Consider the following 27,809-nt stretch of genomic DNA (forward strand, 5'->3'; position numbering starts at 1 on the left):
CCTTGACACACTGCTCTCGGGGCGGCCCGGGGGGAGCCCCGCGGCGCTGCCAAAGGCTCCCCGGGTGGGCTCGGCGCTGCCCGGCCTCCATCCCCCGGCCCCCCGCAGGCCTACAACTCCCAGCAGGCACCGCGCGGAGCCGCCCGCCCTCGCCGATCAGCCCCGCCGGCCGCCCTGCCCTCGGCGCATGCGCGATAGCGGCGGGGCGCGGGCGGGGCATGCGCGGCGGCGGCTCTGCAGTGATAGGGGGGGCGCTGAGGGAGGGGGGGGGCCGGCGGCCGCCATCTTGGGCGCTGGGCGGCAGAGCGGCGGGCGGGCGGGCGGCGGCAGGTGAGGGGGCTCCGCGCCGGTGTTCCGCGCTCTGCCGGGGCCGAGCCGCTCGCTTCTTCCCTCCGGGCGGCTTCCCTGCGCCGGGGGGGCTCGCTGTATCGCCTCGGGTCGGGGGGCGGCCGGGGGATGGTGGGTGGAGGCTCCCTCAGCGCCCGCCGGGGGTGGGGGGCTGCGGGCCCGCGGCGCTGACAGGAGCGGGGAGGGGTCCGGGGGGGGGATGTGGGGGCGCCCCCTGGGCGGGCTCTCTGTCAGTGAGGGGCTGCGCCGCGACCCCGGCCTCGCCGCCTGGATCCGGCTCTAGGCCGTTTTCTGCCTTTTTGATTATCATTTTTTGGCGTGCGGGGGCGTTTCGTGGCCGTGTTGCGGCGGTCGGGCCGAGGCGGCAGCCCCGCATCGCTGGGCTGGGTGCGGGTGGGGACGGAGGAGCCCTGAGTGGCACCGGGTGTACGGGGAAGGTCTGCGCCCACGGGCTCGGTCAGCCTGAGCAAAGGTCTGGTGCCGGGGCCAGGCAGGGACTTCCCTCACGCTTCTCCACACAGTACGAGCACGAATTAGCTGGGTCACGGCTGCCAGCCCCTGCTTTCCTCCGTGGAGAACCTGCCGAGGCAGGGAGCAGCGCTGCTGGTGCTGAACGGCGCTGAGCCGGGAGCGGGCCCCGCTCCAACAGCTCCCCTGATGCCTCCCTGCTTCCTTTCTTCCCTTCGCTAGGGCTTTGGAGCCTGCAGGGCTGCAGGAAATGCAGCCTCTGTTTATCGTCCGCTGCAGCTGATTTCTCTCCCCGGTAGGAAATGACTCTTTTCATCTCGCCTTCTCCCTCTTAGCTGCGTGCTTCCGAGAGCCGTTTGCTGCTTGCTTTAGTATGACAAAGCTGCTGGGAAGTCTTCGCCTGAGGCTGCCAAAATCTGAGCCTGGAACTTTCCCAGATAGGCAAGTCTGGATGGTTTTGGTGGCTCACAGGTCTGGGCGTTATGGGTTTCTAACTGCATGTGTGCTCATGTGGGCATGGTTCTTGCTGGGCAGCGTGAATGCTGTCAGAACTGTACTTACTGCTTTTTCCATCTAGTAAAAGCTGGGCTCGTCCCTGTGAGTTTTGCTTGCAGGGACAACATCCAGTCTGATGAGATGCTGCCAAGCTGCTTGCTTCCATATTTTCCCTGTCAGAGGGGAGGCATCGTTCCTCCTCTGTAGGAAGTGCCATGTTACTGACATCTAGTGACAAGGTACCCAGTCTTCTTTGGGCTGCAGGCTGGCCATATTTTCCTCCAGGGAGAGTATTTGAGATATCCTTGAAGGGTATTATGGCCGGCTTCTCCCCCCTCCTGAGATAACACAATTCTAGTCTTTGAAGTGTTGAGTTTTGAGGCTGCAAAGAATTGCACCTCCGGTTTCTTGAAGCACAGATGACAGGAAATGCTCTCCAGGGGGTTGATAGTATCTTGGCTTCTTCTTTTTAAGGAATGGGAACAATCACTGACCAAATTTCTTTTTGTAAAGAAACTTCATGTGACCCTAGTTAAACTTTTCTTGGCCTTATCACTTCTTGGCGCAGGGATGTGACAAGGCTATCTAGTACAACACAAGGCCTTCTATCGGTTTTCTGAGCTTATAGTGCTAAAGGCTGTTGGTGTGTTTTAAGGATGTTTGTAGGCGTAACTCAAGGATGGAGAGAAGGGCAGCCTAGGGTGCCAACGTATAGCAGGTAGAGTCAGCTGCTTTCCTTTAGTGGATGACCCGCAGAATCAAAAGCTATGAATAAGCAATATGTTATTTCGATCCCAGCAGGTTGGCAGCTTAGCTAGGAGCTTGCAGGCTGAGGCACAGAATGTGAAAGGCAGTTACCTGCTCCACAGGAACAGCAGAAAGAGGTGCGTTGGCAGGTTGAGGCACCTAGGCCGTTGGTGGTCTGCGGTGAGCTACGGCTCATATCTGCAGCCTTTTCTGTTAGAAGATGAATAGAACAGAAGTCTCTGCTCAGACTTCTAGAGTGGAAGCTGCTGCAGACTGACTTTAAAACTGCCTTCGAATAAAAACCACTGGAGGTGGAAGAAGTAATTGGGGCTATTCAGGTAAGGTTGGACTACAGTAAGGCAGAGAGGTGTGTTAAATGCGTTTTTGGTGGCATTAAGGGTGCTTGCCACGTTTCCCTCCGTCAGGGTTTCTCTCGCTGCCCACCAGCCTGCCCGCGTGCTGCGTGACACACAGAAGCAGGCTGTAGGAGGACAGCCTGGTGGGAGCTGAACGTGCTTCTCTTCCTGCCCACTGGTTGTGGGGATTTATGGGATTGGGTTTAAAATAGGAACAGTTCCTCTGAATCTGATGGGTTTATCTCAGTAGCTCTTTAGCTCACGGTATGCCTCTTAATTAAATCATGCAGCCTGTCTTCCCCAGGATGAGGTGATTGCGGCTACTCTTCTTTAAAACCAGGCGCAGCCCGTGGCCTGGAAGGTGGCTGATGCAGCCCTCTGAGCAAAGCTTAGGTGCTCGGATTAGCTGGTGGGGTGGCGACATCGATGTAAGCCTTAAGCCTCTGGTTTGATAACGCTAGCGCTAGCCTGGCGACGTTGGCTTCCTAAGGAACTCCAGTTTGCCCGAGCATCCTGACTAATCCCCCTCCTGCTTCAGCTGCTGTCGCTTGTCCAAGACCGTAGTGACTTCGGAATGCAGAAATGGTTACAGTTGACTTGCCCTCAGTCCTCCGGGTGAGCGCTGGCTTCTTCCTGGGTGAGAGCTCGAGCAGCTAACGTACCTTGAACTGCTTAGTTGGATAAGCTCGTTAACGCACAGCGGATTTACTGTTAAGTCAGAACCCAAACTTTCTTTTAATAGACTACTAAACGGGTTGGTTGTTTTACGCCAGCTTATTGGCTGACTTGTGATTGCCGCTCCCCAGCCGTGCTGTGTAGGTGAGAGAAACGAGCATTGTCTTCTGCTCTCCTTCAAGCCGAGTGACGGCTGTGCTGGGAGGAAACTTCTCGCCCTTCAGTGGCAGCGAGAAAGCCTGGAGTGGCTGGGTCTTGGGCTGACTGCTGAGCATCGTTCAGCCCCTGTACTTGGTGGCCAAGGAAGCTCGGTGAAGCCAACAACTTGTCTTGCAGCGGGGCTGTGGCCAGTGCGGGTTTGCCTGCAGGCGAGCAGAAGCCCCCTTGGGTCTTGGTGAGAGTGGCAAACGCGGAGGTGGCGTAGTGAAATACAGCCTGCCCTAAAGGTGTGCTTTAAAATGGATGGAGAGCTCAGCGGGTGCTGGCTGTGCTGAAGGGCAACTTTGAGAAACTGTTGGGGTGTTACAGACAGGTACGTTAGCTCTTTCCTGTAGCAAAAATCCCAACAGATGCTCAGATTGTATGGTGGCTGCGTACTGCTACAGGACTCCAGGCTGTAGGCACACTGCTAGTGACATGTTTCCTCCAGGCAGTACCTCATTCTTCTAGGGCTAGAGCAAGCATCTCTTGCCTGGACGTGAGGCTGCAGTTACTGCAGGCGTGTTGCCTCATTCCACTGTAGAAAACCGAGTAGCAATTCATTATTTTTTCCCGAGCAGTGACTTGGAGCAGATCAGCTTTTTTGTGCTCGGTTCTGCAAATGTAGTTACAAAAGGCAGGCAGCTGTGCTCCCAAGTCTGCGGCGTCGGTTGAAGCTAGCGCTGTTCTGCTGGTGCAGGAAGGATTGCTGGGCTCCGTGGTGTCGCTTGAACATTTCGAGTTTTGGGACGTGAGCACTGGAGAAAATCACCTGTTTGAATGTCTGCGTACATCTGGGATTTAGGCTGGAACTCAGGCTTGTCCTTCGTACCCTGATGATCGATGACCGCAGTACTGAAGTGGTGCTTCTCTTACTGGTGGTTCTTGGGCAGAGAATGCGCGAGGCCTGCACACTGGACAAGGTCTGGAGAAACGATCCTGCTCCGTGTGGTGTTCCCAGAATTGTTACAGATACAGAGGGGAAAAAACTGCTGCGGAGGGAGCAAATTATGCTTGTCAGTCCCTTCCCTACATCTGCCTTCTTTAGTCTAAGAAGGCTCCGTGCCGTATGTTCACTTCTTCCACAGCTATACTAGGCCAGAAGCCAAGCAGAGGCAATACAAGTGGAAGGCTGGGCTCCTGGCGTGCTGAGGAGGGAATTACCCAAACCCTGCTCGCTGAGCACCGGGTTAGTGCATCCTCCCAGGGCAGCTCCCAGCCCAGCAGCAGGATCCTGCCGCACCGAGCCTGCGCTCCTGACCACGCGCACACACATTGCTAACGCGTGGCACGGCGCAGGTCTGCGAGGGCAAAGTCTGACCGCTTTCAGAAAGAAACCGGCTGTAGGTCAGACCCAATAAACAGAGCGTTTTCCATCTGTGATAGAGTTGGTAGACAAAAGCCTTTTTGAGATACCATGCTTTCCTTGCAGTTTTCCTTCTCCCTTGGTCACGGTCTGTAGCTGACTGGCTGCAGGCTGGCTGCTGGGGCTCGGTCTGACGTGTCACGAAGGTTTGAGGGAGGAACGTTCCCTGACGCACAGCCCCACGCGGCATGGGCAGTGACATGGTTGGAGAAGAGGACGTTTGTTTCTCTTCACAGGGTGCACATCTCCACGTCAGTCACTGTGGGTCCAGCTAATCCTGCCGCTTGTCAGCTCTGCAGCTACTGAAATGCACTCAAATCCACATCCCAGTAATTCTTCGTGTTCCTTTTTTGTTGTAGGCTGTCTTAAGGAGGTAGCTTCTTCGCAGTTGCCGAAATGGTGTGTTTTGGTGCTGTCACTTTCAGCTGAGTGGAAAAGCATTTCCATGTAGCCTTAACTCCTCGTGTGTTTATAAGCGTGTTCAAGTATGTGGTCTGTCTACGATGCTCCTCAGGATGCTTCTGCCTTCTATTTATGGGTTGAAATGGAAGTGTCCTGGAATGTGAGTACTTGGCAGCAGGCTAGGAAGCGTGCTGGCCTTAGGTATTTGTGGGAGTGGCGTTCAGAGGTTTGATCTCCTACCCTAGTGGCTAGCTGCTGGAAGAATGAAGAAGCCGTTGGGAGAGGACCGTTGTTCCTAAATTAAGGTGATTAGTCACCAACTGGTGCAAATTCAGTATTCATACGGATCTTCTCTGCACCTGAAGTAGAATAAATCCATCCATACCATAGCTAGAAAACAAGGCTGTAGCTGGCAGCGTGGAGCGGGTCACCGTATGTTTGAGCTTGTGAAGCGGAAGGAACGTAGCTGCACAAGGCTGAAAATGCAGCTGGCAGACCATTAAGCCAAAGGCTTCAGCTAGTCACCTTGGCTTCCAGGCACTTAAAGAGAAACGGTTAAAAAGTGATGGGTTTTGCTCTTAAACTGTCTTGCAATGAGCCACTAGCCTGAGGAAACTCAAAACAGCGCAGGGTGATCTCCCGAGGAAAGGCTGGCTGTGGAGAGGAGCGGAGTGAGTCATAGCAAGCTGATTGAGCAAGCCTGTTACTGGGAAGCTTTCTGAGTCATGTCGCTTGTGCACAGCGAGCAGATGAACCCAGCTCCGTGGTGGGTTTCTGATTCTGGGGCCTTCTGGTTCCAACAGCCGTGAGTCACCGAATGTCAGTCTCAGATTAATCTGAGCGCTGCTCCCTGCAGTTCTTAACCATTGCAAGCGCTGGGCTCTTCTCAGACCAGCTTTGGAAACGAAACCTCTTCATTATCCCGAAACGTGGGGATGATCTTACCGGGTCAGGAGTGCCCCACTAAAAACTCATTCTAGCTGCCGTGTAACTTTGAAGCGGTTCGAACCAGTATCTACGAGACTCATAGCGAAACACAAAGGAGAGGATCAAAACAAAGCAGGCTTATTTTCACTGCAGCAGCTTCAAGGAGAGCCATTGTCATCTTAAAGAGCCCTTCTCTTTGCTAAGCTTTAAGCAACTTTCTCGTGCATGGTGCTCTTTGTATAGCTTTCTTCTCGTTGGTTCATATATCTGGGGTTAGTCATTCCACCTCTTGAGTTTCCCAGCTGGGTACATGGTCTGATTAGCTGATGGAAGTAGCTGTAGTGGGGAGGGAGTGAAATGCTGGGCTTGCTAAGAAGCCTGGAATATCGTCGTGTTCCCTGAACCTCCACCATGGATGGGTTGGTGAAGGCTGGGTGAAAGGACGGCACCGTTGCATCGGACTGAATTAGGTAAATTGCACTTAAATGTGGATTTGGGCTCAGTCTGTAGAGCTGTAGAATTGCAGGTTCTCCAGGCTTGAGGAGAATCCTATGGAGGCAAGCTGCTGCTGGGTATGAAGTAATGCTAGTGAGCATCTCCCAGGTACGTTTATGCTGGCGGACTGCCATTGTAAAACCAACTGGCAGAGCAGTCCTGATTCTTTGGCTAAATCAGGCTAGGGAGCAAAGGCAAATAGTGCTTCGCCTGTAACCTGGGCGGTCATCTGGAAGACTGAATTCAGTGTGATCTGGGAGTTACGCTGAGGTTTTTTTTCCTTTAAAAAGTCAAGCACTAAAAAAAGGTATCAAAGCAGGATTGTTATAATATCTATACCATGGTTTGTCTACATCTCCAATAATGTTTGGTTTTGAATTTCCTTCCAGAAGGAAAAGCTTTGAGAGGAAGGCACTGAGAAAGACCAAAGCTTAGAGCGGCTTCCTTGTGAAGAGCAGCTGAGTAAGGTGGGAACGTACTATTCTGGGAAGGAGTCAATGAAGGCAATAGAGAAGTTCTGCACAGTCCTGAGTAGCCTGGAAGGAGAGCATGAGGGCTAGTACTTCACTTCTTGTTCCTCTACACAAACTAGAGGCTGTTAAAGCTGGGGGAGGAAAGAAAAAGCAGACTTTAAACAAAAAGGTTTCTTTACACAGTATGTTTTTGCCATGGGATGCTGCTGACGGACAGATTTAAGACAAGGCTGGGCAAATACTCTTAAAAAGAGCCGTTGGGTGTTCTTAAATAAACGTGCCATTGCTGGGGGATCTGCTGGGGGGTATCTTCCTGACCTGTGCCTCCTGTTATCTCTGTCCCTTTATTGCCAGCACCAGAGGCAAGATACTGGGCTGACAGAACTGCACTGTGAACCAACGTGGCTCTTACCCTAACTAGTGCAGTGTGCTTGGGTAGGAGCTAGCTGCACGTGGAAAGTTCAAAGCCCAAGCTCAGCTCTCAGTGTACTTGTATGATGAAGAAGCCTGGTGTTTCTTTGTGTCGACGAAGAACTTTCTTTAAGACTAAAAGCATTTGGATCGCTCTGTATTTACTCTTCCTCTAACATGCTTTTGCTAATGTATAAGCGAGCAGTTGACTCTGCTGCCTGGTATTGTGTGCAGTTAAAAATTCTGACACATCTGTCTGTAACTTATTACAGAATGTGCTCTAACCTAACGTATGAGAGAGAGAACCTCATTATCTCTATCACCATTGAAAATATCTGGATCTTCCAGAGCTGGCTTTAATTTTTCAGCAAGAAGCTTGATCAGCAATCTGTTTTATAGAACTGCAGTAAATAGTCAAAACAAGGCTCTTTCAGGAAGCAGTCGTCATGCTAGCAAGATGCTCGGTCTTGTATGCTGTGTGTCTGACCCTGTTGCTCATCAAAGCAGATGTTTCCTTTATGCTAAAAATAGTGGAACAAATAAGTTAAGCAGCGTTAAAGCCCAAGAGGGAGATTACTTTTTTTAAAGACTAGGATGTGCTTTCTAGGAATCTTCTGGAAAGGTTTTGTAGGATTCACACGATCCGGCTTTGGCCAGTTGCATAAGCTTCCAGGAAACCTTTCTATACAATGTAAGTCTGAAGGAAGATGCAAGAACTACTTCACGTTTGGTAGCAGTGGTCCGTATCGAAACGTGGAAGCCACCACTGCAGCAGTCTGAGAAAGACATCCTTGTCTCTTGTCTGAGATAGAAAAGCAATAAATAATTAGGAAAGAATTTCTTAGAGCAGGCAACAAGCTGCATTCACTGTCTTAGCGGTTCCTGTTTTCATCGTTTGTCCTGTGTGAATGGCCTTTCACATGGCTGCTGAATTACAGCAGCAGCATCCGCCAGACTTGCCGGGCATCTGTTCAAATAGATGTTCGTGTTTTGGGTTCCTGCCCTGTGCTCTACCCTTCGGTGGCCTTCTGCGTGCCTGTTAGGGCTGTGAGTTTCGTGTGGGTAGCTGTGGGTCTGTGACACGGCCTCTTCCTTCAACTTGACAGCCTGGGCTTGTTCTGTTGGCCGGCTGGGTTGTCTTTGTCTTCTGGCATGGGGATGTGGGCCTTGCTGTGTGTGTAGCCTCATTCCCCCACGTGGGGCACTCAGAAGCTTCAGAAGACTTTTCTTGCTCTGTAATTACATGGGAATCTCAGGCCCCTATGTTAACAGGTTTGGTTTCTGCATGATGGTACAAGACACTTGTCCTGGAAGCAGGTGGAATGTACCCTGAAGTTAACAGTCACTCATGGAAATATACATAAGTTGTTTCTAGGTGAGGTTTCAGAACTTGGCACTATTAAGACAGAAGCATCCAAGAGTTAAAGTGTAACCAGTGTGTTAAGGTCCTAGTATAACTGTTTCACTGGTGCAAAAATAGTCTTAAAAGTTATTTTTAAAATTTTTCTGTGCTAGATGGAGTCTCAGGCCATCAAAAATTGGTGATGGCAGTGACGTGAAGCCACTGACAAGTGGCAGGAGGCAGCCTGATAATAGCCAGAGACACAGCCAGCAAAATGTGGGAGTAAAAGCCAGGAAGCTTACTGCTGAGTTTTGGGAAAACTGCACCTCAGTTTCTCGCTATTTTGACTCGGTGTCTATTTCTGGTATTTTCGTTCCTTGTAGTGAGTAGAAGCAGCCATCTGGAAGCTGAAGACCAATAGCAGAGACATGTTTGTATAAGGCTGCTCTCTGAGGGCTCATTAGGTATGGCTGAAAATGTAGCTGTTGGTGTAAAGGCTAATGAAATTAAGAGTTTTTTGGCCTTCCTGCAATTAAAAGTAGTGGCTGCACTATCTAAAAATCCTTGTTTTAGTGCAGAGCTCACGTGTGCAATACCACCTTCAGGCGGGCGGCTGCTGCGGTTTCTTGAACGTACCCGTTAGAAGATGGTTTCTCAGGCCTCTGTGCTGGAAGTCCTGACCCTCTGTGTGTGTTGCTCTTCTGTTATTTTTCTGACCTTTGAGATGATCTGAGGCAAGGTCACTCCAACTTGGTTTGTGCTGCGCCTGAACAAAGGCGTATCGGTTCGCTGTCAGCTGTTTTAGGCTCGCCTGTCCCTATCCTTCCCACCCACCCCAGACAAATGGGTGTAGGCTAATCTCCCCAGCAGCACTGCGGAGGTGGTTGGTTATCTAAGGCTCTCCAGTGCTGAAGCTGAGAGAAATACCTGTGTGATGGTCCCCAGAGCTGGGTACGAGCCTTGCCCTATCATATTTGTGGTGCTCTTCTCTGGCCGAAGCAGGCCAAGCAGTTGCCTGAATGGGTGTTATGGCTTGGACTGGGGTGAAGGAGGAGTGTGGGTGACTACAGGAAGGGGATCAGGTTAAGAAGCTGTATATTTAAAAAAATATATATAAATAAATTAAAAAATCTGCCTCAATAATGTCTGTCGGCTTTGAAGCTCTGTTCAAAACAAGCTGCAGAAAGAGATCAGCTTAAGAGGGTAACTTCTAAGACACTAGTCCCCAGGTAAAGTGGCTCACGGTTGAGATCTGCCCCAGTGGTACCTCATGGCCAGACTGTTCTGTTTTGACTCTGAAGCTAGCTTTTTGTACCTATTTATTAATGCAGCCCATTACTGCTAGGCAGCTATGATCCCAAGCAGGTGTGTCGAGCTTTGTCAAGATGCTGCTTAAATAATCGTTACCTGTAGACTTACTGGCTAGAAAGATGTTTAGGAGCACTCCCCTTGATTGCTCCTCATCCAGCAGACTGAATTACTGGAGCAACGAGATCAATGGCTGCTGCCCTGGAATCCATTATCTCTTTAAGTTAAGCAGCCTTCCTAGGCAGGCAGTAATAAACCAGGGTGGACCTGCTGCCACTAACACCCTGCCATGCAGTGATCTGATTTGTGTGCCAGTCGCTGTGGGGACGCACGCTTTATAGGAGAAATAAAGGGTCTCCGATTTCCTTGCAGTTCCAGGTCTGTTTTCCCTCACGTTCAAGGGAGAGGCCAGGCACTTCCAGTTCTTGAGCCTTGATCTGTCCGTGCTGATGGGTGAATGTGAAGTTAGCCAGCATCTATTGCAGTGCTAATTCTAAGCTTCAGTCCTGGCTACAAATCGCAGTTGTGGTCAGTGCCTCGTGCCTTGCTGGCTGCCCTGCAGCTGTATTTACTGACCTGACCTCTCCGAGTTGCTACAGACAAGCTCGGAGTCCCTCAGCCAGGCTTTTGTCAGGATTCCTGCAGTGGCTCCTTAGATCCAGGACAAGGCTGTTGGTTCCTGGTGGGCTTTCTCATCGAGTCCTTGTTGTGATGTGCCTCTGAGGGAGACTCGGAGGAAGCTGATCTGTAGAGACTGGCCGTGGTTAGGGGCTCATGTCTTTCATGGAACATGCGGTCTGTGCCTTGGGAACACAAACTTTTTCACATAAAATCCTAGCAGATCAAAAAGTATAACCTCAAATGGCAGCAATAAGGCTACTTTGTTCCTCTCCAGAGTAAAACACTTTCTGATAGTCCTGTGTAAGGAGCTCTGTGCTCTCCTCCTGCAAGTGTGAGGCAGACACTGAGTATCAAGCCGCCCTGCTGGGCCTCAGCCCTGGCCTGGCCAGGTGTAGTGATATAAACTAGTGAAGGAGCTGACAGCACCAGACCTTCACTAATATCTGTGTGTGTGCTCTCCACTCATCTTTCCCTGCAGTCTGCTGGAGTTTGTTACTCCTATGGCATCAAGGTGTGAGCTATCAGGTCCTCACCACTGCAGGCACTGCACGAAGTGCTTTCTGTGGAGGTGTCCTGGCTGGATGTCAGCCTGTGCCTGCTGTACTGTTTGTTGCCCTGCAGCCTAACGTGTGCGCTTTCTTGCCTCAGGTCTTAAGCAACATGGAAAGAGAAGACTAAAGTTCCATCATGATCGGAGGCTTATTCATCTATAATCACAAAGGAGAGGTTTTAATCTCTCGAGTCTACCGGGATGACATTGGGTAAGTGCTTCTATTGCATCCATGGTCTTTGCATTTCCGTCTCAGTGTGGTGCAGACGACAACCCAGAGCTGCTTTGTTCTGCATTAGCTGTGCATGCATGTAAGACTGCAACTCAACTTGCTGCTCTAGGCCTAGGTAAGAAATAGCTACGTTCTTACTAAGCCCAGGTCACCTACAGATGGTAGTAAAGGATAACCTGCAGGCAAAGCTAGGGCTTCCTTTTGGATAGTAGAGATCTGGGTGTTTTTCCAAATGTTTCAACAATGTGGACTGCCACTGCAGAAGTCTACCAGCCTAACTGTAATCCTTAAAATGTTACAGGAGGAGTCATGTGGGAACTGTCTGCCATGCATTGTAACCAGGGCTCTGAACTCCTTTCAAACACAGATGGCTAGTATCAAGTACAGGCATACAGCAGACTGCCTCTGGTCTTTGCTTGCAGTGTCAAAGTGCCAGTAACCACCTCTGTACACTTAACATTCTCTGCCCCAACCTTGTATGTCAGCCTTGTAAGTAAAAAAAAAAAAAAAAAAAAGCTTACATCTGTTGGGTAATTAAAATTGTGGGATCTCTGAAAGCCTTCAGTAGGTATAGGTGTATCATAACAGTCGTGTGGAGTGCAATGTTGCTCACTTAGACTGGGTATGTACCATTCCTAGGCTGCTAGTTCCCAGAAGGAACCCAACGAGAACTGGTGTTTTATGAGCAGTGGGTAGTGTTTTAAGGAGCCTGATACCAAGTGATGCTGCTGCTTGGAGTGCAAGCCTTAAGTGGCTTTCTCACGCAGCAGGACTGTTACTAGTGGTTATGATTAATGTGAGGCATTAGGTGGAAGCTAGTAATTGAAGTTAGCAAGTTAAAATGCAGCTAATGGAAACAGGGTCACAGTAAGCATTCTCTCAAAGTCCAAGAGATCCTTTTGGCTGCTTTAGGAAAAATATATTTTTACAACGTCTCCAAGATAAATAGCAGTAGAATGTGCGGTGAGATAACTTGTTGCCACGAATTGTAATAAACAATCAAGACAGTCTGAAGAGAGCTTCCCTTCTGCACATGGATTGTCTAGCGGAGGTTAAAAATGGTGTAGAACTAGCAGCTTGCCAAGGCTTTCACAGTTTCATTGAAGGAGTAGCAGTGGTCAACATGGTGCCTGTAATAAGTTCACTAGGTGATACCTTAACTCTCTCTTGTTCTAAGTGGAGTAAAGTAGCAGTTGTGAGGATGGCCAAATTATCCCAGATCTTCCACACGGAGCTGAGCCAAGGAAGCTTTGTACTTTTGTACTTCTGAAGCAGAAAACTGCTGGCTATGAAGTTCTGCCTCTTCTCTACTGTAGTAATTCTTTCAGTCTTTTGAATGTCTGCTGGCTGAAGGTCTTCAGAGCAATTCATGTGCCAGATCTGACTTGGAAATTCTTCTAATTAATGAATAGTATGGTGACTGAACCAAATGAGGCTGGATTACTGATAAAATTTGAGAACACTGTATGTGGAGCTAGAGACGATGTTGCTGCAGTTTGTGGCAATAAGATTTTGTTGTTTTTTGCGGCACTTAGATTGCACTGTGCTTGAACTGATCTTTATTCAAGAAGACCTTTTAATTTAAAGGGCCTTCTGGCCATAGAGATGCAAACTGGAGAGTGAAATAGTTCTTTTAATGTAATGATCTTCCACTGTTTTTGTCTTGGCTCATCCCTCTCGTGAAGTGACTGAGTTGTTCAGCAAGTAATGAAGTACTTCTTACTGGCTGGCCAGGCAAAACTAGAAATTTGGATTTCCTGCCCGATCTAATCTTAACTTTTTCTTTTGGAAAAAGGTGCCGAAGATTCACGTGTTCTCTAGAACTTCAGGAGTTAGTGTTGCCTTGAATAAAATCCTTTGTTAATTTTCTGTGAAAGTGTCTCAGTGCCAGTCTTGGGACTTACGTGGAGCTGGTGCTGGCTATTAACCGAGCTTGCTCCCAAGACGTTGGATTCCTTCTGAAACAGGCCTTCAAACCTGGTTTACAACTTTGGGATATGTAACCTTATAAAACAAGTTGTCTTAGAACAGCCTTGTCTTGTAATCAAGTAACTGAGAATCTTCAGCTCTATAGCAAGGGAAGTAGGTATCTGTTATTTCCTATTATGAATGCTAGCATCAGTACCAGGTGTACTTGAAAGCTCTGAGCACCCTACCTAGCTTTCAGAAAGGTAAGGCAAGGAACAGCCTTTCCCTGCAGCTTGTACTCTCCTCTGTAGGGGTTCCATCTCAAAACAATGAGCCAGTAGATTTCTAGAACACTTCAATCTTTAATCCAGATAAATCTGAAGTGCAGGGGGTTGAGCCCATCTAGCTTGTTGGGAGGTAGGCTGAGTGGGAAATGAGCATAGCTGCTGCCTGTCTTCATGGGGATTTGGAGTGATTGACCTGTAAGGCTTCTTGGTCTTGGCACTTCCCTTTGGTGTCTTGAAGCCTCAGGCTGTGTTGGGAGAGATTAAAAGCCATTTGCGGTAATGAGAACCCCTCCCCTTGCACGGTTTAAGGGCCTAAATAAGCACATACTAGCTCAAATGCTGATGAGCAAAGTGGCAGTCAATGAAGCAACACTTCCCTTGACTTTGATAAAGGCAGAAAACAGTCCCCACAAAACTTGGACTTCCTTTGCTTGCAACTTAGAAGAATGGCTTTAGTGCATGTAGTGCATCTGTCTATACAGCAGCTAGCTGCATGCATAAGCAGCCTCTTAAAAATATAAGCAAAGCACTATGCATTTAATTCAGGATACTGTGGAGGGCTCTATTGTGACCTTAAGTGCCTTGTTCTTCAGTGATTTGGTCACTGGGAGAGCCTACCTGCATTTGAAAATGTAGCTATTTGATCTTTAAAAAAATAAGCCATTTGAAACTGAGCAGCTTACATGACAAACTGCATGCACTTTAAATGGGATAGGCGTTTTGTTTCTGAGCTTCTAAGACATCACTTCTGCTTCATAGCTCTTGATCATTATGGAAAAAGTGCAAGCTGGATAGAGCAGTGCCTGAACCTGCAGGACGTGCCATATCTCTCCAGATGCGCTGAAGCTCTGTCAAACTCGGTGCATTTCCTGTTGGCTGGACCAGGCCAGAAAGTGTCAGCCCAAACAGCCTCAAATAAGAGCACTGCCACAGCAGTGCCCACTCAGACTTGCAGCCCCGTGGTGAGGCAGGCTGAGGGAAGAAGAAACGTGGTACTCTGTGGTCCCCAGGCTGTGCCTCAGATTGTTTCTTTCTTTTTTCCCCCCACTGAAGCCTGCCACGTGTGTTAGCAGGGCAGCGTGGATACCAATGATGTGATGTGGATCCCACTCATCTGGACTAAACACCCAATTAGTCCTGAAATTCAAAAGAACCCCAGTCTGTCGACACTGGCGATCTGACCATGGCACGTCAGTGCTGTGCCTTGCGAGGGCTTCGTTGCTGCCACAGCTTGTTACTTTCCAGCCAGGCCTACCTGGGCCTTTTGCGCCCAGGAGCAGGGGGAGGGGGTGCTGTTTGGTCTCTCCTTATCTCTTTGGAATCATTGTGCCTTGTGTGTGTGTTTCTAACCCTTTCTCTTGTTGCTGTCACTCCTCCTTTCTCCGCTGGCGCCATTTCTGTCCATCCCATCTCATTGGCTGCTGTAGCAATAGGTAAGAGACGCGGGTAGGCCATGACTGGCACTGCACAGCGGGCAGTTGGTGTGCTGGAAAAGCTTCGCTCACCTGAGGCTTCTCTAGCGTGCACCAGTCTGACTGCTGGCTCTGCTGCTAGTTCTAGCGGGTAGAACTCGAGGCCGGGAGGGCTGATGCTCCAGTACAAGCTGAGCTTTCCTTGTGAGGCTTACTGAAGGGGAGGAATGGGACTTCTAGATACTGTTATTTTACAGTAGATTAACTGCTTTCTTATGGAAAAATCGAGGTAGAAATCAAATAGTGATTTAACTCACAAGCCTTCTGGAGCAATAAAACCTAGGAAGTATTCGAAGGCCAGAATTTTGCTTATGGGGGAGGGTGTTTACTGATGAGGCTTCTACATGTCTACCCTGACCTTCAAGGAAAAAACACCTGCCATGGTAGCACGTGTTCCCCTGAATATCCTTTGTTTTCAAACTGTCTGCTGGACCGTTGACAACCCTCGGTGCTTATGAACATTTGTATGCCTTTATCCTTGCTCGCAAGGATGTGACTGCTGTCTGCTCTCAAACACGGTTCTGCATATTCCTTACCATGGGCCTTGACACTGCAGCGAGGAGCCCCCCTGTTCTGCATAGCCTTAAGGAAGGGTACGAGTAGTAAAGCACAACTAGATGTGCCTTGGCTTGGTAGGCAGGCTACTGCTCTAAGTCTCAGCTTTGTAATATAAATCCCTCAGTTCTCCTTCCTGTGGTCTTAGTATTGGTGGATTTTCACTTAATTTGGGGAGTTTACCCTGACTTGTAGCTACAGGATGAGAAAGTGTGGAAGAGGTTGGAAACCAGGATGTCATGGGGAGATCCGTGTTTATTTGGGAGGGCTTTGTTCCCTGTCACTAGTGTATAGACAGTGAAACAAGCTTGGATTAAAGATGTTAGCAGCTAGGAGAAAGTCGTGCAGCACCTTTTCTGCACTGCAGAACTTCTTTCCCATTGTAAATGGTACTGGATCTTCCAGTGCACATAATGCGTTGCTACTAGCATGTGGCACCATGGGGACCCCAATTCTGTCTGCCAGAGACCTGCTCTGAAGCACAGCAGGCTTGAGAGGACATATAACTGGAAAGCCCAAAATGTTCCTAATCCTGCTCGCTGCTCTTAGCCTGCCCTCCAGGGTACTTTGGGAAATGGAGGTGAGATGAATCTGAACTAAAACTGCCTTTCATGGTGTACCCAGGCACTGACATCCATCAGGTGACCTGGTTAGGTTTTGCTGTCTTTTCCTCAGTGGTATATCTGGGGGGATCTGCCATTAAAGAATATCATGGGAGACTATGGATTTGTTTTGGGGCAGGGGTATGAAGGCCTGGGCACGCAGAGCAGGTAGTGACTAGCTTTTTGTTCAAAACACGTGCCCGAGAGCCTGTTCTAGTGTTCATTCCTGGCTATGGCAATCGGGAGTGCTAGCAAAATAAACTGAAACTCCTTTGTCATCTGACTCCACGTGGAGGTTAGCTTGCTTCTCTTTCTGACTGCAGTTAGAATTGCCCTGTAGTCCAAAGGTCCACAGAGAGCAGTAACTCCTCTCCTGGAGTTTGCGCAGGATTTAACGTCCAACTCTGCTCAGAGCCTTCGGTTGTCCCTCTTGGCTGTGACATCCCAGGCGCCCTTCCTAAGTGAGCTGGGCGTGTGTAGTTCACCTCAGCAATCACATAAGCAGAGCTGTGCGGCGAATTTGTTTCGTGGACACTGTGCTAACTTACCTTTTGGTGGTGGTCTCGTAGGCGGAATGCCGTGGACGCCTTCCGCGTCAATGTCATCCACGCACGGCAGCAGGTACGCTCGCCTGTCACCAACATCGCCCGCACAAGCTTCTTCCACGTCAAGCGTTCCAACATCTGGCTGGCTGCTGTCACCAAGCAGAATGTCAACGCCGCCATGGTGTTCGAGTTTCTTTACAAGATGTGTGACGTGATGACTGCCTACTTTGGGAAGATCAGTGAGGAGAACATAAAGAACAACTTCGTGCTGATCTATGAGCTGCTGGATGGTGAGATGTTTCCATTCTAATCTGCTACGTGATGCTGCGCTTGGTCATTCGGTAGCTTTTAGTTTAGTTTGATGTAACACCAAGTTGGAACGGTAACATCTCAAGTCCACAGCCTTGTGTTGATCAGGGCTTGCCTAGCTGAATCATTGGAGCTGTGCCCCGTTGTAAATAAGGTAGCTGGTACTGGATTCCAGCTTTTGAGTGGATCCTGTGCAGATGTAGAGCTATCATAACACTGAGTTGATATTTAATCCTGAAATGCGGTCACTTAGAAACCAGCAAATTCATCACTCTGGAGAGCTGTCCATCGCTCTTCCTATCCAAAACACTGTACAGGGAAGTCAGTTTAGCAAGGCTGTTTGTTTTTCTTCTCTTGCTAAAGAGTACTCCAGCCTCTTGTCCAGAGGCTTAATATACGAGCAAGTTAGTGCACAGACACTGCTTTCCTTATAGCAATGGTTAACGTGGCTGCTGTGTTTATATGTTGCAGCTTTGGCTTGTGGCTCTGAGCTAACCATCTTTTACCCTTCCGTAGAAATCCTGGACTTTGGCTATCCTCAGAACTCTGAAACGGGGGCCCTGAAGACTTTCATCACTCAGCAAGGCATCAAGAGTCAGGTAACCAGAGGGATCTGGGGTACAGCGCTGTTCTGCTAGTTCAGCTTGTTCAAGAAAGCATGGTCTTAATTATGCAACTAACCACTTGACCTGTGCTGGGTGAAGATGCCTGAGTAGCCTGAGAACTCTCTGGCTGGGATGTAGCTCAGTGTCACCTCATTGTAGATGTCTCTGTGCTTGCGTGACCTCGCTGGCATTTAGTAAGGTGTGAGAGGAAGGGCCCTGTGCTGGGGTGGTGCTTGTCCCTTGCATGTAAATGATCGCTGCCTTCAGGTGCTGCTCTGTCAGCTTCTGACAGAGAATAAACACATCTGCCTGCTGAACCAGAAATAGCTGTCCTGTGTGCGAATCTCACTGAGCAGGTCTGTTCTCTGCCAGCCTTCGGTGCTTTGAGCTGTCAGGCTTTCGTGCCTACCTTGTAAAGAAGTATTCTTCAGCCTTCTGAGTCTTGTTAGCAGTCAGGAAACTGACGTTACTCTGTTGCTGCCTGTGACATCTTTGCGGATCAGCAGATGCATCAGTACAGTCTGGGCTTTCTCACATTAGAGATGAAATTCTCTGTGGCACATTCGGTATAGTAGTAACCCTTGCAACAAAGCTTACATAGAGATAGAAGATAAGGGACACCTGGGGGAAAAAGACAGTTGAATTAGGCTGTTCTTGGGAATGTTTTTTGAACTAGTTCTAATCCTACACCAGGCTAGTCCTCAAAACTAGGCTTCCCATCTCAGGCAGCTCATGCTCAGCCTCTGTGAAACCAAAATGCTACTGTAGTTACTGCTTCTTGTGTCCCCGAGGGATGTCGCTCACCTTGTCCCTCTAACGTAGCTGTGCAACTCCTAACGAGGCCTTAGGTGAGAGGACTGACTTCTAGGCTATGTAGCAGGTGAGTCAGGAGAAAAGCTGGGAGTCAGTCTGCTGAAGCTGTCTGCAAAAGGAAAGAGATCTGGGTGAAACTGAAGACCCAAGGTACAAACAGAAGTACTAAACAAGAGCTTACCTGGAGACTGTTCCTCTGAAGGATGAGCAGAGGTTAGAGTCTCTGGAGGCTCTGTTCTAGCTCCTTTCATTAACGCTGACTTCCTAAGGACTCCTTTTAATCTATTAGTAGTAAGCCTAGCTGCATCTCAAGAGTGAGGGAGAGAGAACAGCTACCCCAAGCAACATTTTCTGCTGCAACAAGCAGTGTTTTGCAAGAGGGCACGCGCATATCAGTGGCCAGATGTGAGTGCATCCGGTCTCCGTCCCCCATCCCGAGCTTTAATGTAAATCACTGTGGCCTTCTGCAGTCTGACATTCTGGGAAGTCAGCACTCAAGATAGCTGAGTCAGCTCCTGTTCCTAGGAAAAAAACTAACCACCACCCTCACTTCCTTCCCTACCTCTTTTTTTTGTGTTTTTGACAGTTTTAACGAACTCTGACACTGCTCGTGTGCAAACTACTGTCACAGCACCTCACCTCATTCAACAACAGGTTTAGTCCTTCCCTTTCAAACAGGAGTTCTGGTCTACAGCCATTCATAAGTAACAGCTCATGGTTATTGTGCTCTGTGTGGGAGTTCTTTGCATCCCAGTTCAAAGAAGAGCAGAAGTGATCCTATCCAGACATGGTACTGCAGGGGAAACAATTGAAACAGTACTTTCTGTATTGCCTGGTTCCCTTTACTCTGGTTCTTCTAGCCTCAGACTCTTCCTTCACTTACAGCCATCTTCTGACAGATACCTTGGGCTTAAATGTGGGGCTGGGTCGTCTGTCAACCTTGTTCCATTTTTCCCTGCCTAGTTCATGGGGGTGCTTTCCTTGAGCTTTCCTTGAGCTTTGTGTCCTGCTGACTTTAAGGAATAAAACCTGCAATTATGGCAGAATTTCAACACTCAACTTTTTGACTTTGTTCTCAGTGAGGAATTTGAGGTGTTCTGAGCTGCTGCCCTCTGAACGCCCACCCTGCGTGGCTACAGTGGTCTTTCCAGGGTTGGCAATCTTGGGATTTAAGATCTGCTTTGATTTTGAAAGATGGTCCAATATTGCTGCATTGCTTGCCAAGAAAAGTACCGTTGTCCTCTGTGAATGGGGTGGTGCAGCACGCTAGAGATTTCAAAAAGGTGCTGGCGTGCAACATGGTTTTACCATGATACTTTTCCATGATACTAGTCAAACAGCAGGGCTCAGGTCGTGCTGATCTCCTGTAACAGAACTGGTGCAGGCATTGCCTCAGATCTCTTCCTCCAGGAGAGGCTAAACCTGCTCTTAAAGCGCAGGGTGGAGCCATGCTCTGTGTGCGCTCAGTTCTCAGCCTGTAGCTGCTGTCTGCATCTGTCCAGGCTTCATCAACTAACAGCATGTTGGCACTTTCATCCTCTCCAAGTGCTTTCTGTGAGTGTGATTTTAACTCTTAATTACAGCATTTCCCCAAGCCGTAGACACACTGTAATGCTAAAATGCTAGTGTTGCTTGCTGAAGCAGGAAGAGGTCTACCAACAGCTGCCTGAGCCTAGGAAACCTGGTGGTAGCCGTCTGCCTTCAGCCTGGTAACTGTGCCGGCGGTTGGGTAGTCAGGAAGTTGAATATTCCTGTACCAGTTGAGCTGACTTCTTCCAGCTCAGGCAAGGTCCTGGTTCTGAGAAATTTCAGACCAGGGTACCTTTGATCCATCTTGAAGGGAACACAACGCTTATGGTGCTGTGTGATCTGAGCTTCGTTACTCCCTAGGCATCTGCTTCCAGGTCCACCCAGCCACTTTCTGTAGCGACCAGAGGAGGTTCAAGGCACTGGTGTTGTGGGAGACGGGAACTTCAGCATGCGATCAGTGTCTCTGATTAGCTGAGGCTGCTTTGGAAGCTGGAGGACTGGGTATTAATCTATGTGCTCCTCTCCACTTCCTCTTGAGCCTGAACGAAGCATTGAACAAGGCAGATAAGGACGTTGTGGGGGTTTTTTGGTGGGACAGAGGAGAGGAGTATTTTGTACTGCATTGAGCACTTACCTAGTCAGTTCCAGTGAAGTATAAACCGCTCTGCCTCTTTGATGTTATGATAATGGCTTCGCTCAAGAAGCGACCAGCTCTGTGGCAAGAACATGTGTGAAACAAAGCCACTGACTGCGCCATCTCTAAACCGAGATTGTGTACTGCCACCCTGTGGGCCCAGCGTAAGGCTGCTGGGGCAGGGCCCGCCGTGGTGCTCTGCAGCCACTCTGGTGGAAGAGACGGGATTAACAAGGACACAGCTCCTTACAGGACCCAGTTTTATTAAAACATCTTTATTATTGCAGTCCCGGGTGCTGTGTACTTCTCTTAGACTGGCATCTGCGGCACAGTAAACATCCAGGGCTTGCTTTAGGAATGGCAGCATGCAGAGTCGACCGCACAGCACCACTACTGGAGTGGTATTTGGCCCATCTGTCGCTCCCTCTGCCCTGCCTTGTATTTGGGGGGGATGGGCTGAAGTTAGAAAAGCCATTTCCCTGCTGGGAGTACTGGGCTTCCTGAGCTAAAGGTCAGAGCCCCTCATCTTGTTTGTACTGATTAGCTACTTAATTAGTAATGAGCTGGCCTGCTTTGTTCCTGTCCTGAGATAGCCTTAAGCCTAACCTGCCTCTTTCTCCCTTCCTCCTTTTTCTTGCTACTGACCTGCTTGCCTGTCTAACCCTGTGCGCGCCACACTTGCTGCTATACATCTACTTCACTTTCTGCGTGATTGGACCCCGCCCGTAGCACCAGGTAGGAACCTCCCAGTGCCTCTCTACACAATGCTCCCAGGAGACTGAGAGCAAACGCTTAGATTCATGCGAAGTTAACTTAACGTTGGTGTACAACCGTTGCCCCAATGGCATGCTAATGACTGCAGTCGTTATGGAGCAGTCCTTGGTGACCAGCTGCTTCACGGCCCTAGGGTCTCGTGTTGGATAAGGGTGTGAGCTGGCCTGTCAGCTGTCTAACATGTGGATTGAAGTGACATTCCGTCAGGCGTGATTCGAATGTCATCGGTGCAGCCCGTGTCTCCCCGCACCTAAATGTAGCCTAAAGGACTTGCTAATGAAATAAAGACAGCAGGAAAGCCTCTTCCATGGTCAGTGTTTAGTTAGGCGTACAATTTGCTGAGGGGGGAACGCTTTTGTGACCGAATCGTGGGGTGTACGACACATAAATTTTAAGTGTCAAAAGTGGCTGTGCACAATAAGTGGCAAGTGCTTGCTCTTTGGTTTAGATGAAGCTTTCTTAGTCCTTCAGCGTATCTAGAGATTTAATATGTCATTTCTTCCCTTCAGACTAAGGAAGAGCAGTCCCAGATCACCAGCCAGGTGACTGGACAGATTGGATGGAGACGTGAAGGGATCAAATATCGTCGCAATGAACTCTTTCTTGATGTGCTGGAGAGTGTGAATCTCTTGATGTCCCCCCAGGGTAAGTGGGAGGTGTTGAGCTGGCATCCTTTTTCCCTTCAAGGATCACTGGTGGGGACTGGCCTAAGTGTGCTCACTGTGCTCTTCTCTACTCCAGGTCAGGTTTTGAGTGCCCATGTCTCTGGCAGAGTGGTGATGAAGAGTTATCTGAGCGGAATGCCAGAGTGCAAGTTTGGCATGAACGACAAGATTGTCATTGAAAAACAGGGTAAAGGGACTGCAGATGAAACGGGGAAAAGGTAAGAGGCCTTGGGGTAACATGGGGTAAAAGCCACTTGCCACCAGGGACCCTTATGGAAGGGCAGCGCTTGGTAGCTTTTTCTCATCTGACAAAAGCAGCTCATCTCTTCTTCCCCTCAGCTACTACTGCTAATTTTTCTCTGGGTAGGTCAGTTGTCATGCGAGCTACCAGCCTGAGGGCCTCGATACGGAAGGCTTCTCCATAGCAGGGCTGGAGTGAGCAGTTGGGATGTCATTTATGGTGTCTGACTTCACATCTATACAAAAACAAGCGACAGGAGCTGTGAGGTTCTCTGGGCTATCATCTTTAAGATTCAAATACGGTGTTAAGTGTGGAGTTCTTGCAGCTGGAAACATTTCTTCAAGACGGATTCTCCCAGAGCTTGTCAGAAGCAGTTCTAGTCAGCGCAGAGACTCGTTCATAGGTTGTAGTAGTAATAGTGTTCCCTAGGAGCAGTGAAGGAACTCGTCTGACCGTAGCCTCTCCTACCCAGACTGTTCTCGCACTCTGGGGTGGTGGGCAGACTAATACTACATAAGCCCTGCTGCTGGCATACAGGTGGCTGCGTGGACTGGCAGCTCATCCCTTCTGGGAGCCCAGCTGCCTTCCTTCCCAGCTGTGCCTCAGTCAGTACCAACCCTGAAGATGAAGATGGATCTTGTGCCTTTTCCAGCCTTCCTGCTTGGGGTGAAGAGAAAAAAGCAAAGGGACTGCCACTTTTTTTTTCCCACTAACCGTTTGTGACTCAGCTGTTTCTTCTTTTTTTTTTGCTGACCCCTCAGTGAATTGGGAAGGTAGATAACCCGCTTCAGTTGTGTGCACTCTGCTCTCCCCCTGTCTCTTGCTTTGTGTGACTTGTGCATGTAACTCAGCCCTCAGACACTTTCCGTGATGGTTCCTGTACATGGAGCTGCGCTGCTATTTGCCTTTTCTCTCAGAACCAAGCCAAGAGCTATCACTTCACTGTCACCTTTAGGCTGTCTTTCTAGTACGTGAATTTAGCTAACAAAATGGATGAGCCTCAACTGGCTGCCCAGTGGGGAAATACCCTAGTGAAAATATCATCTGTGTAGGCCTCTGAAGAGTCAGCAGTGCTGTCCCAGAGTTTGCGTACTGCGAGTGCTCTCACCTGTAGATGTGCTGTCTTTTTGAGTTAGAGAAGCAGGATGGACGTGGATTCTTGCTGGGTGGTTCTCTAGCAGGCGAGAGGTTGGAGGTGTCACTGTCCAGAAGTATTTAGCGGAGGTGACCAGCAGGAACAGTTGCTGCCAGTTGCGTTTTGGCTTCTGGCACGTGGCACTGCCAAGCCCTGAGCAATGCTGCCCAATGCCTGGACTAGTGCTAGGCAGCAGGCCTTTCCCAACAGTTTTCCAACGAAACCAAGGAAGTAGTCTGCTAACGCTGTCATCTGGGCAACAGAGTAGGAAAGTCTAACTCCTGCTATAAAGCACAAACTACACCGCTATTCTATGTCAAGTAAACAGCCAGTCAGCCTGGGGTGAGTCTGCTTCCCCTTTGAGCAGGTAATGGTGGCTCCTAGGACAGCTGAAGCTGCCTGTTGCACACTTAATGGTTACCCTGCTGTTCATAGCAGTTGAGGCAACCTAGATATTGCTGTACTACACTGCAGCACCTTTTCTGTACTGCTCCCTCTCCTGTTGCTACCTAATTCTCATTTTCTGATCCCTCTCAGTAGCTGAAGGGAGCTCTTAGCTAACTTTAGGACCTGTCCCCGAGGATATCTTCCTTGCTGCTAGAACCCAGCACATGCTGAGCGCTGTCAGGCTAGGCTAGTGCACCTAAATGCACAGATGGTAGCCGGGGAGATGTTTTGTAAAGCGAGAGATTAACTTTTGTGGCATAGTATTCTGGTCCTCGGCAAATCAGTTACCATGCTGGCCTGAGGACAAAGCTTCTGTCTGGTATCAAACCAGCTGCTAGCACTGTGGAAATCAACACCCCTGAAGAGATTTCTGAAAAGGAAGACCCAAAACCTAGCATCTCCTAGCTGTGTGGCAGTGGGATAGCTTTGTGGACAGGAAAGTGTTCTCTCCTTTGAACTGTGCTGCGAGACGACCTGGGTTAGCAGAGCTGCCCTTGCAGTACCGAGGTGCTGCTGGCAGGCGGACCCCAGCACGGTGTTCCTCTGGCTGTGACAGAAGGGTCGCATCTCCGGGGAGACGAGGGAGAGAATTCTTTTAAACGAATGTCTTGAAATACGACCTTGGCAGCGGTGAAGTGAGGGAAGTTTGAGCCAGGAGGCCGCTGTCCCCTGAATCTCTCCCTGCCTCCCCATTTCCTGGACACCTGCAATGGCACCATGCTCTGTAGAATAGTTTCTGCCTGAGCAGACTCTGCACTACGGGTTGCAGCAGCTTGCACTTGTTTAACTTTGTCTTGTGTTTTAGCGGCAAACAGTCAATCGCCATTGATGACTGCACTTTCCACCAGTGCGTGAGGCTCAGCAAATTTGATTCTGAGAGGAGCATCAGCTTCATTCCACCAGACGGAGAGTTTGAGCTCATGAGGTATGGTGAGGGGGTTGAACAGGCTGGTGTTGGCATCTGTGTGCTGCTGCTGCCTTAGTGCTGCTGGTCTCGGGCATACCTGCGGCCCTTGAGCACCTAACAACTGTGCACTTGCCTCCTTTCTTTTCGGAGTAGAATCTGTAGGTTGTCGCTTCGTTTACAGATGTGGTAGAAACCTAGCTGCATGGTTTTCTTTTCCTGCCTGTTAGCCTGCTGTATCTGGTTTTTGTTCTAAGTTCTTAAAACTGGCATCCACGAGCAGGGTCACTTGGCAGGAACCTGGTACAAAACTTGGGCTAAAGAAGCTATTACTGCCCTAGGGCAGCGCAGATCGGACTGCTGCTTCCTTCTGGGGTGGCTTCCTTTCTGGCTGATACTGTAGTCCCAAAGTTGGGAATGAAAAAAAACAACAAGGAAACCTTGAAGAAGGTTTCTAGGTTGCTCCCTGTGCAAAGAGTCTGTCTCCTTAGGAAGGTGGTACAATTTGAGAACCTAAGGGAGTTAACTCCTCAGAGTTTGACGTTGCTTTTGTGCCCGCAGATACCGAACCACTAAGGACATCATCCTTCCCTTCCGGGTGATACCCCTGGTGCGGGAGGTGGGCCGGACCAAGCTGGAAGTGAAGGTGGTGATAAAATCAAATTTCAAACCTTCCTTGTTGGCTCAGAAGATAGAGGTAAGCTGTGGCTTATTACGTCTTTACTTATGACCCCTGCTGTGCTGTCCTCGCAGACAAGTCCTCAAGCGGGACTAAAGTGAACTGAATGCCTCGCAGATGTGGTGGTGCTGCTGCCCTGTAGAAGGGAAATGCCATGCAGGGGGAAAGTGGAAGCTATTTTCAGTTGCACAGTCACCCTTGGCAGATTCTGAAACACCCTTGTTGTGGATTCTGAAAATGTTTGAGTCTTTACTTCAAAGCAAGAAATTAGAGTTAGGCAAGATGCCTCATGGTAGCTGATGATCTCTGGGGCCCTGATATGGAGAGAGATGAGGGCAGCTGCTGCCCCAGACCCCTTGGCCTGACCTGGGAGGAGGCAGGTTTTTTTTCCTGTGAGATGGCACAGAGTGCCCTGGCTGCAGTCTCTGTTCCCCTGCTCACCACGTTCTGTCTTCCAGGTCCGGATCCCAACACCCCTCAACACCAGTGGAGTGCAAGTCATCTGCATGAAAGGGAAGGCGAAGTACAAGGCCAGTGAGAATGCCATTGTGTGGAAGTAAGTGAGCGTGCTGGGAGCAGGGTCTGGGGAGGGAGGCAGGAGCGTTCAGTGCTCCCGTCTGCACTGAGCACCTGTAGGGGAGGGGAGAGTAAACTTGGGCACCTCCTCACGTCTGGGTTTTCTCTGGTAGGATAAAACGTATGGCTGGAATGAAGGAATCCCAGATCAGTGCAGAGATCGAGCTGCTGCCCACCAATGACAAGAAGAAGTGGGCTCGGCCCCCAATCTCCATGAACTTTGAGGTGAGTCTCTGCCTGCCTTCTGGGGGCAGCTGGCCTTAGCGAAGCTCTGGCAGTCTACTCCCTTCTGCCCGCATGGGAACTGCACGGTTCTGAGTACTCGCTATCGCAAGCTGTTGTGCAGCTCTGCCTTAAGTGAAGCCAGCCAGGTGGCAAAGCTAATGGGGAAGAAATCACCTTTAAAGCCCCTGGAGTCTGTCACCATGCATGGTGACAAGGGGGAGCTCTTGGTGTCTGTTTCTAGGTGCTTAGCCTGGGGCTCCTTGGGCTGTTGTGTGCGGAGAGCATCTTATCCCTCTGTACCAATGTTCTCCATTGCCTTTCCCTTTCCCAACAGGTCCCGTTTGCGCCCTCTGGGCTGAAGGTGCGTTACCTGAAAGTCTTTGAGCCAAAGCTGAACTACAGTGACCACGATGTGATAAAATGGGTGAGGTACATCGGCAGGAGTGGGATCTACGAGACCAGATGCTAGCCCCAGCGGGCTGGCAGGCTCCCTCTTCTCCAAGCCATCCTCCGCGTCTCCTCAGTCTTCAAGTACATTCAGAGAACATCGGCCTGGCCCCTCTACGCAGATCGAAAGACCCTGTGGCTCACCGTGGGAGCGGACTTGCCTGCCTGTGCTTGGTTTCCACCCGCGCCGCAGCTGAAGTTCAGAACCCGGGCTCGTGCAGGGCTGCGGCCAGCCTCCTGCTCCCGGTCCCAGGGCGGGGAAGGGCTAGTCTAACTCCCATCCTCTCGTGATCTTTCTAGGGAACGTCCACCATTAAACTTCTCTTCTGTTGGTGTCTCACTACTTGCATCATATCCTAGTATTTTTGAAGTTCTTGTGCATATGTACTCGTAGAATAGACCTAAACATAGACTGGACAAATCCGAGTTGAAGTTACCCTGGCTTCTGTACTAGCTATTGCTGTTGTGGTAGATGTTGCTGGCCAGTCTGAGATGCCTGAGGTGGTGAGTTTTGTTGGGCTTCCACCCGAGGAGGTGGTGGGCTCGCTGCATCTCACCACCTTCCTCCTTCTTGCAAAGTCCTCAGTATAGAGCCCTGCTGTGGGAAGGTTCGTGACCAAAACACGATGAGGGTTTAGACTCTTGCTGGTGTGTACGTGGGTGGCACAGCATTTCGGGTCCTTAGAGCACTTACCCCCCACCTGCTGCTGGCTCGAGCCAGTCTTTCCTTTCCAAACCAATTGGAAACGTGGCCCCTCTGTCCCGCGCTCCTTTCCAAACGACTCGGAGCCGCGGGGAGCGTGGCTCAGCTGAGCTCTGCCAGGACGCGGCCGGGGTCTGTCCTCTGGCACTCGCCAGTAACCCCCCGGCCCCGGCCCCCCCTCTCCGCGCTTCTACCGAACGCTTCTGGGCCATAGGAATGCTGCTGCCGCCCGCGGTCCCGCTTCTGGTAGTGTGGTCTCCATTTTGTACGCCCCGTGATTTGTCCAGCGCTGAACCTAATAAACTGTGTAGAACGGAGACGGCTGTGCGTGCTGCTCGG

At 49.9% G+C, this 27,809-nt stretch overlaps 1 protein-coding gene and 1 long non-coding RNA gene across 13 annotated transcripts; one reads left to right on the plus strand and one right to left on the minus strand.

The window, feature by feature from the left end:
* The first annotated feature begins 204 nt into the window (after nt 1-204).
* AP2M1 (adaptor related protein complex 2 subunit mu 1) lies at nt 205-27,787 on the plus strand. 12 transcript variants are annotated; one of them, XM_040567926.1, is made up of 13 exons: nt 262-330; nt 1,039-1,111; nt 2,110-2,195; nt 11,281-11,393; nt 16,808-17,073; nt 17,609-17,691; nt 21,958-22,093; nt 22,190-22,331; nt 24,742-24,861; nt 25,402-25,537; nt 25,978-26,075; nt 26,209-26,320; nt 26,655-27,787. In XM_040567926.1, the coding sequence occupies exons 4-13, from the start codon at nt 11,320-11,322 to the stop codon at nt 26,787-26,789; spliced, it is 1,302 nt and encodes a 433-aa protein (XP_040423860.1). In that variant the 5' UTR covers nt 262-330; nt 1,039-1,111; nt 2,110-2,195; nt 11,281-11,319; the 3' UTR covers nt 26,790-27,787. The 12 variants fall into 12 exon arrangements, with proteins under 12 accessions (XP_040423847.1, XP_040423855.1, XP_040423856.1 ...); XM_040567924.1 differs by having other exon boundaries at nt 2,113-2,195; XM_040567915.1 differs by lacking the exon at nt 2,110-2,195 and adding an exon at nt 21,404-21,409.
* On the minus strand, nt 19,062-26,322 carry LOC121075067. Its single transcript, XR_005822697.1, has 3 exons — nt 26,181-26,322; nt 20,356-20,361; nt 19,062-19,072 (listed from the first exon to the last, which is right to left on the minus strand). It is a non-coding gene; the product is annotated as an uncharacterized LOC121075067 (long non-coding RNA).
* Nucleotides 27,788-27,809: the final 22 nt, after the last annotated feature.

This window comes from Cygnus olor, chromosome 9 (genome assembly GCF_009769625.2).
Source record: "Cygnus olor isolate bCygOlo1 chromosome 9, bCygOlo1.pri.v2, whole genome shotgun sequence".
Classification (NCBI taxonomy): Eukaryota; Metazoa; Chordata; class Aves; order Anseriformes; family Anatidae; genus Cygnus; species Cygnus olor.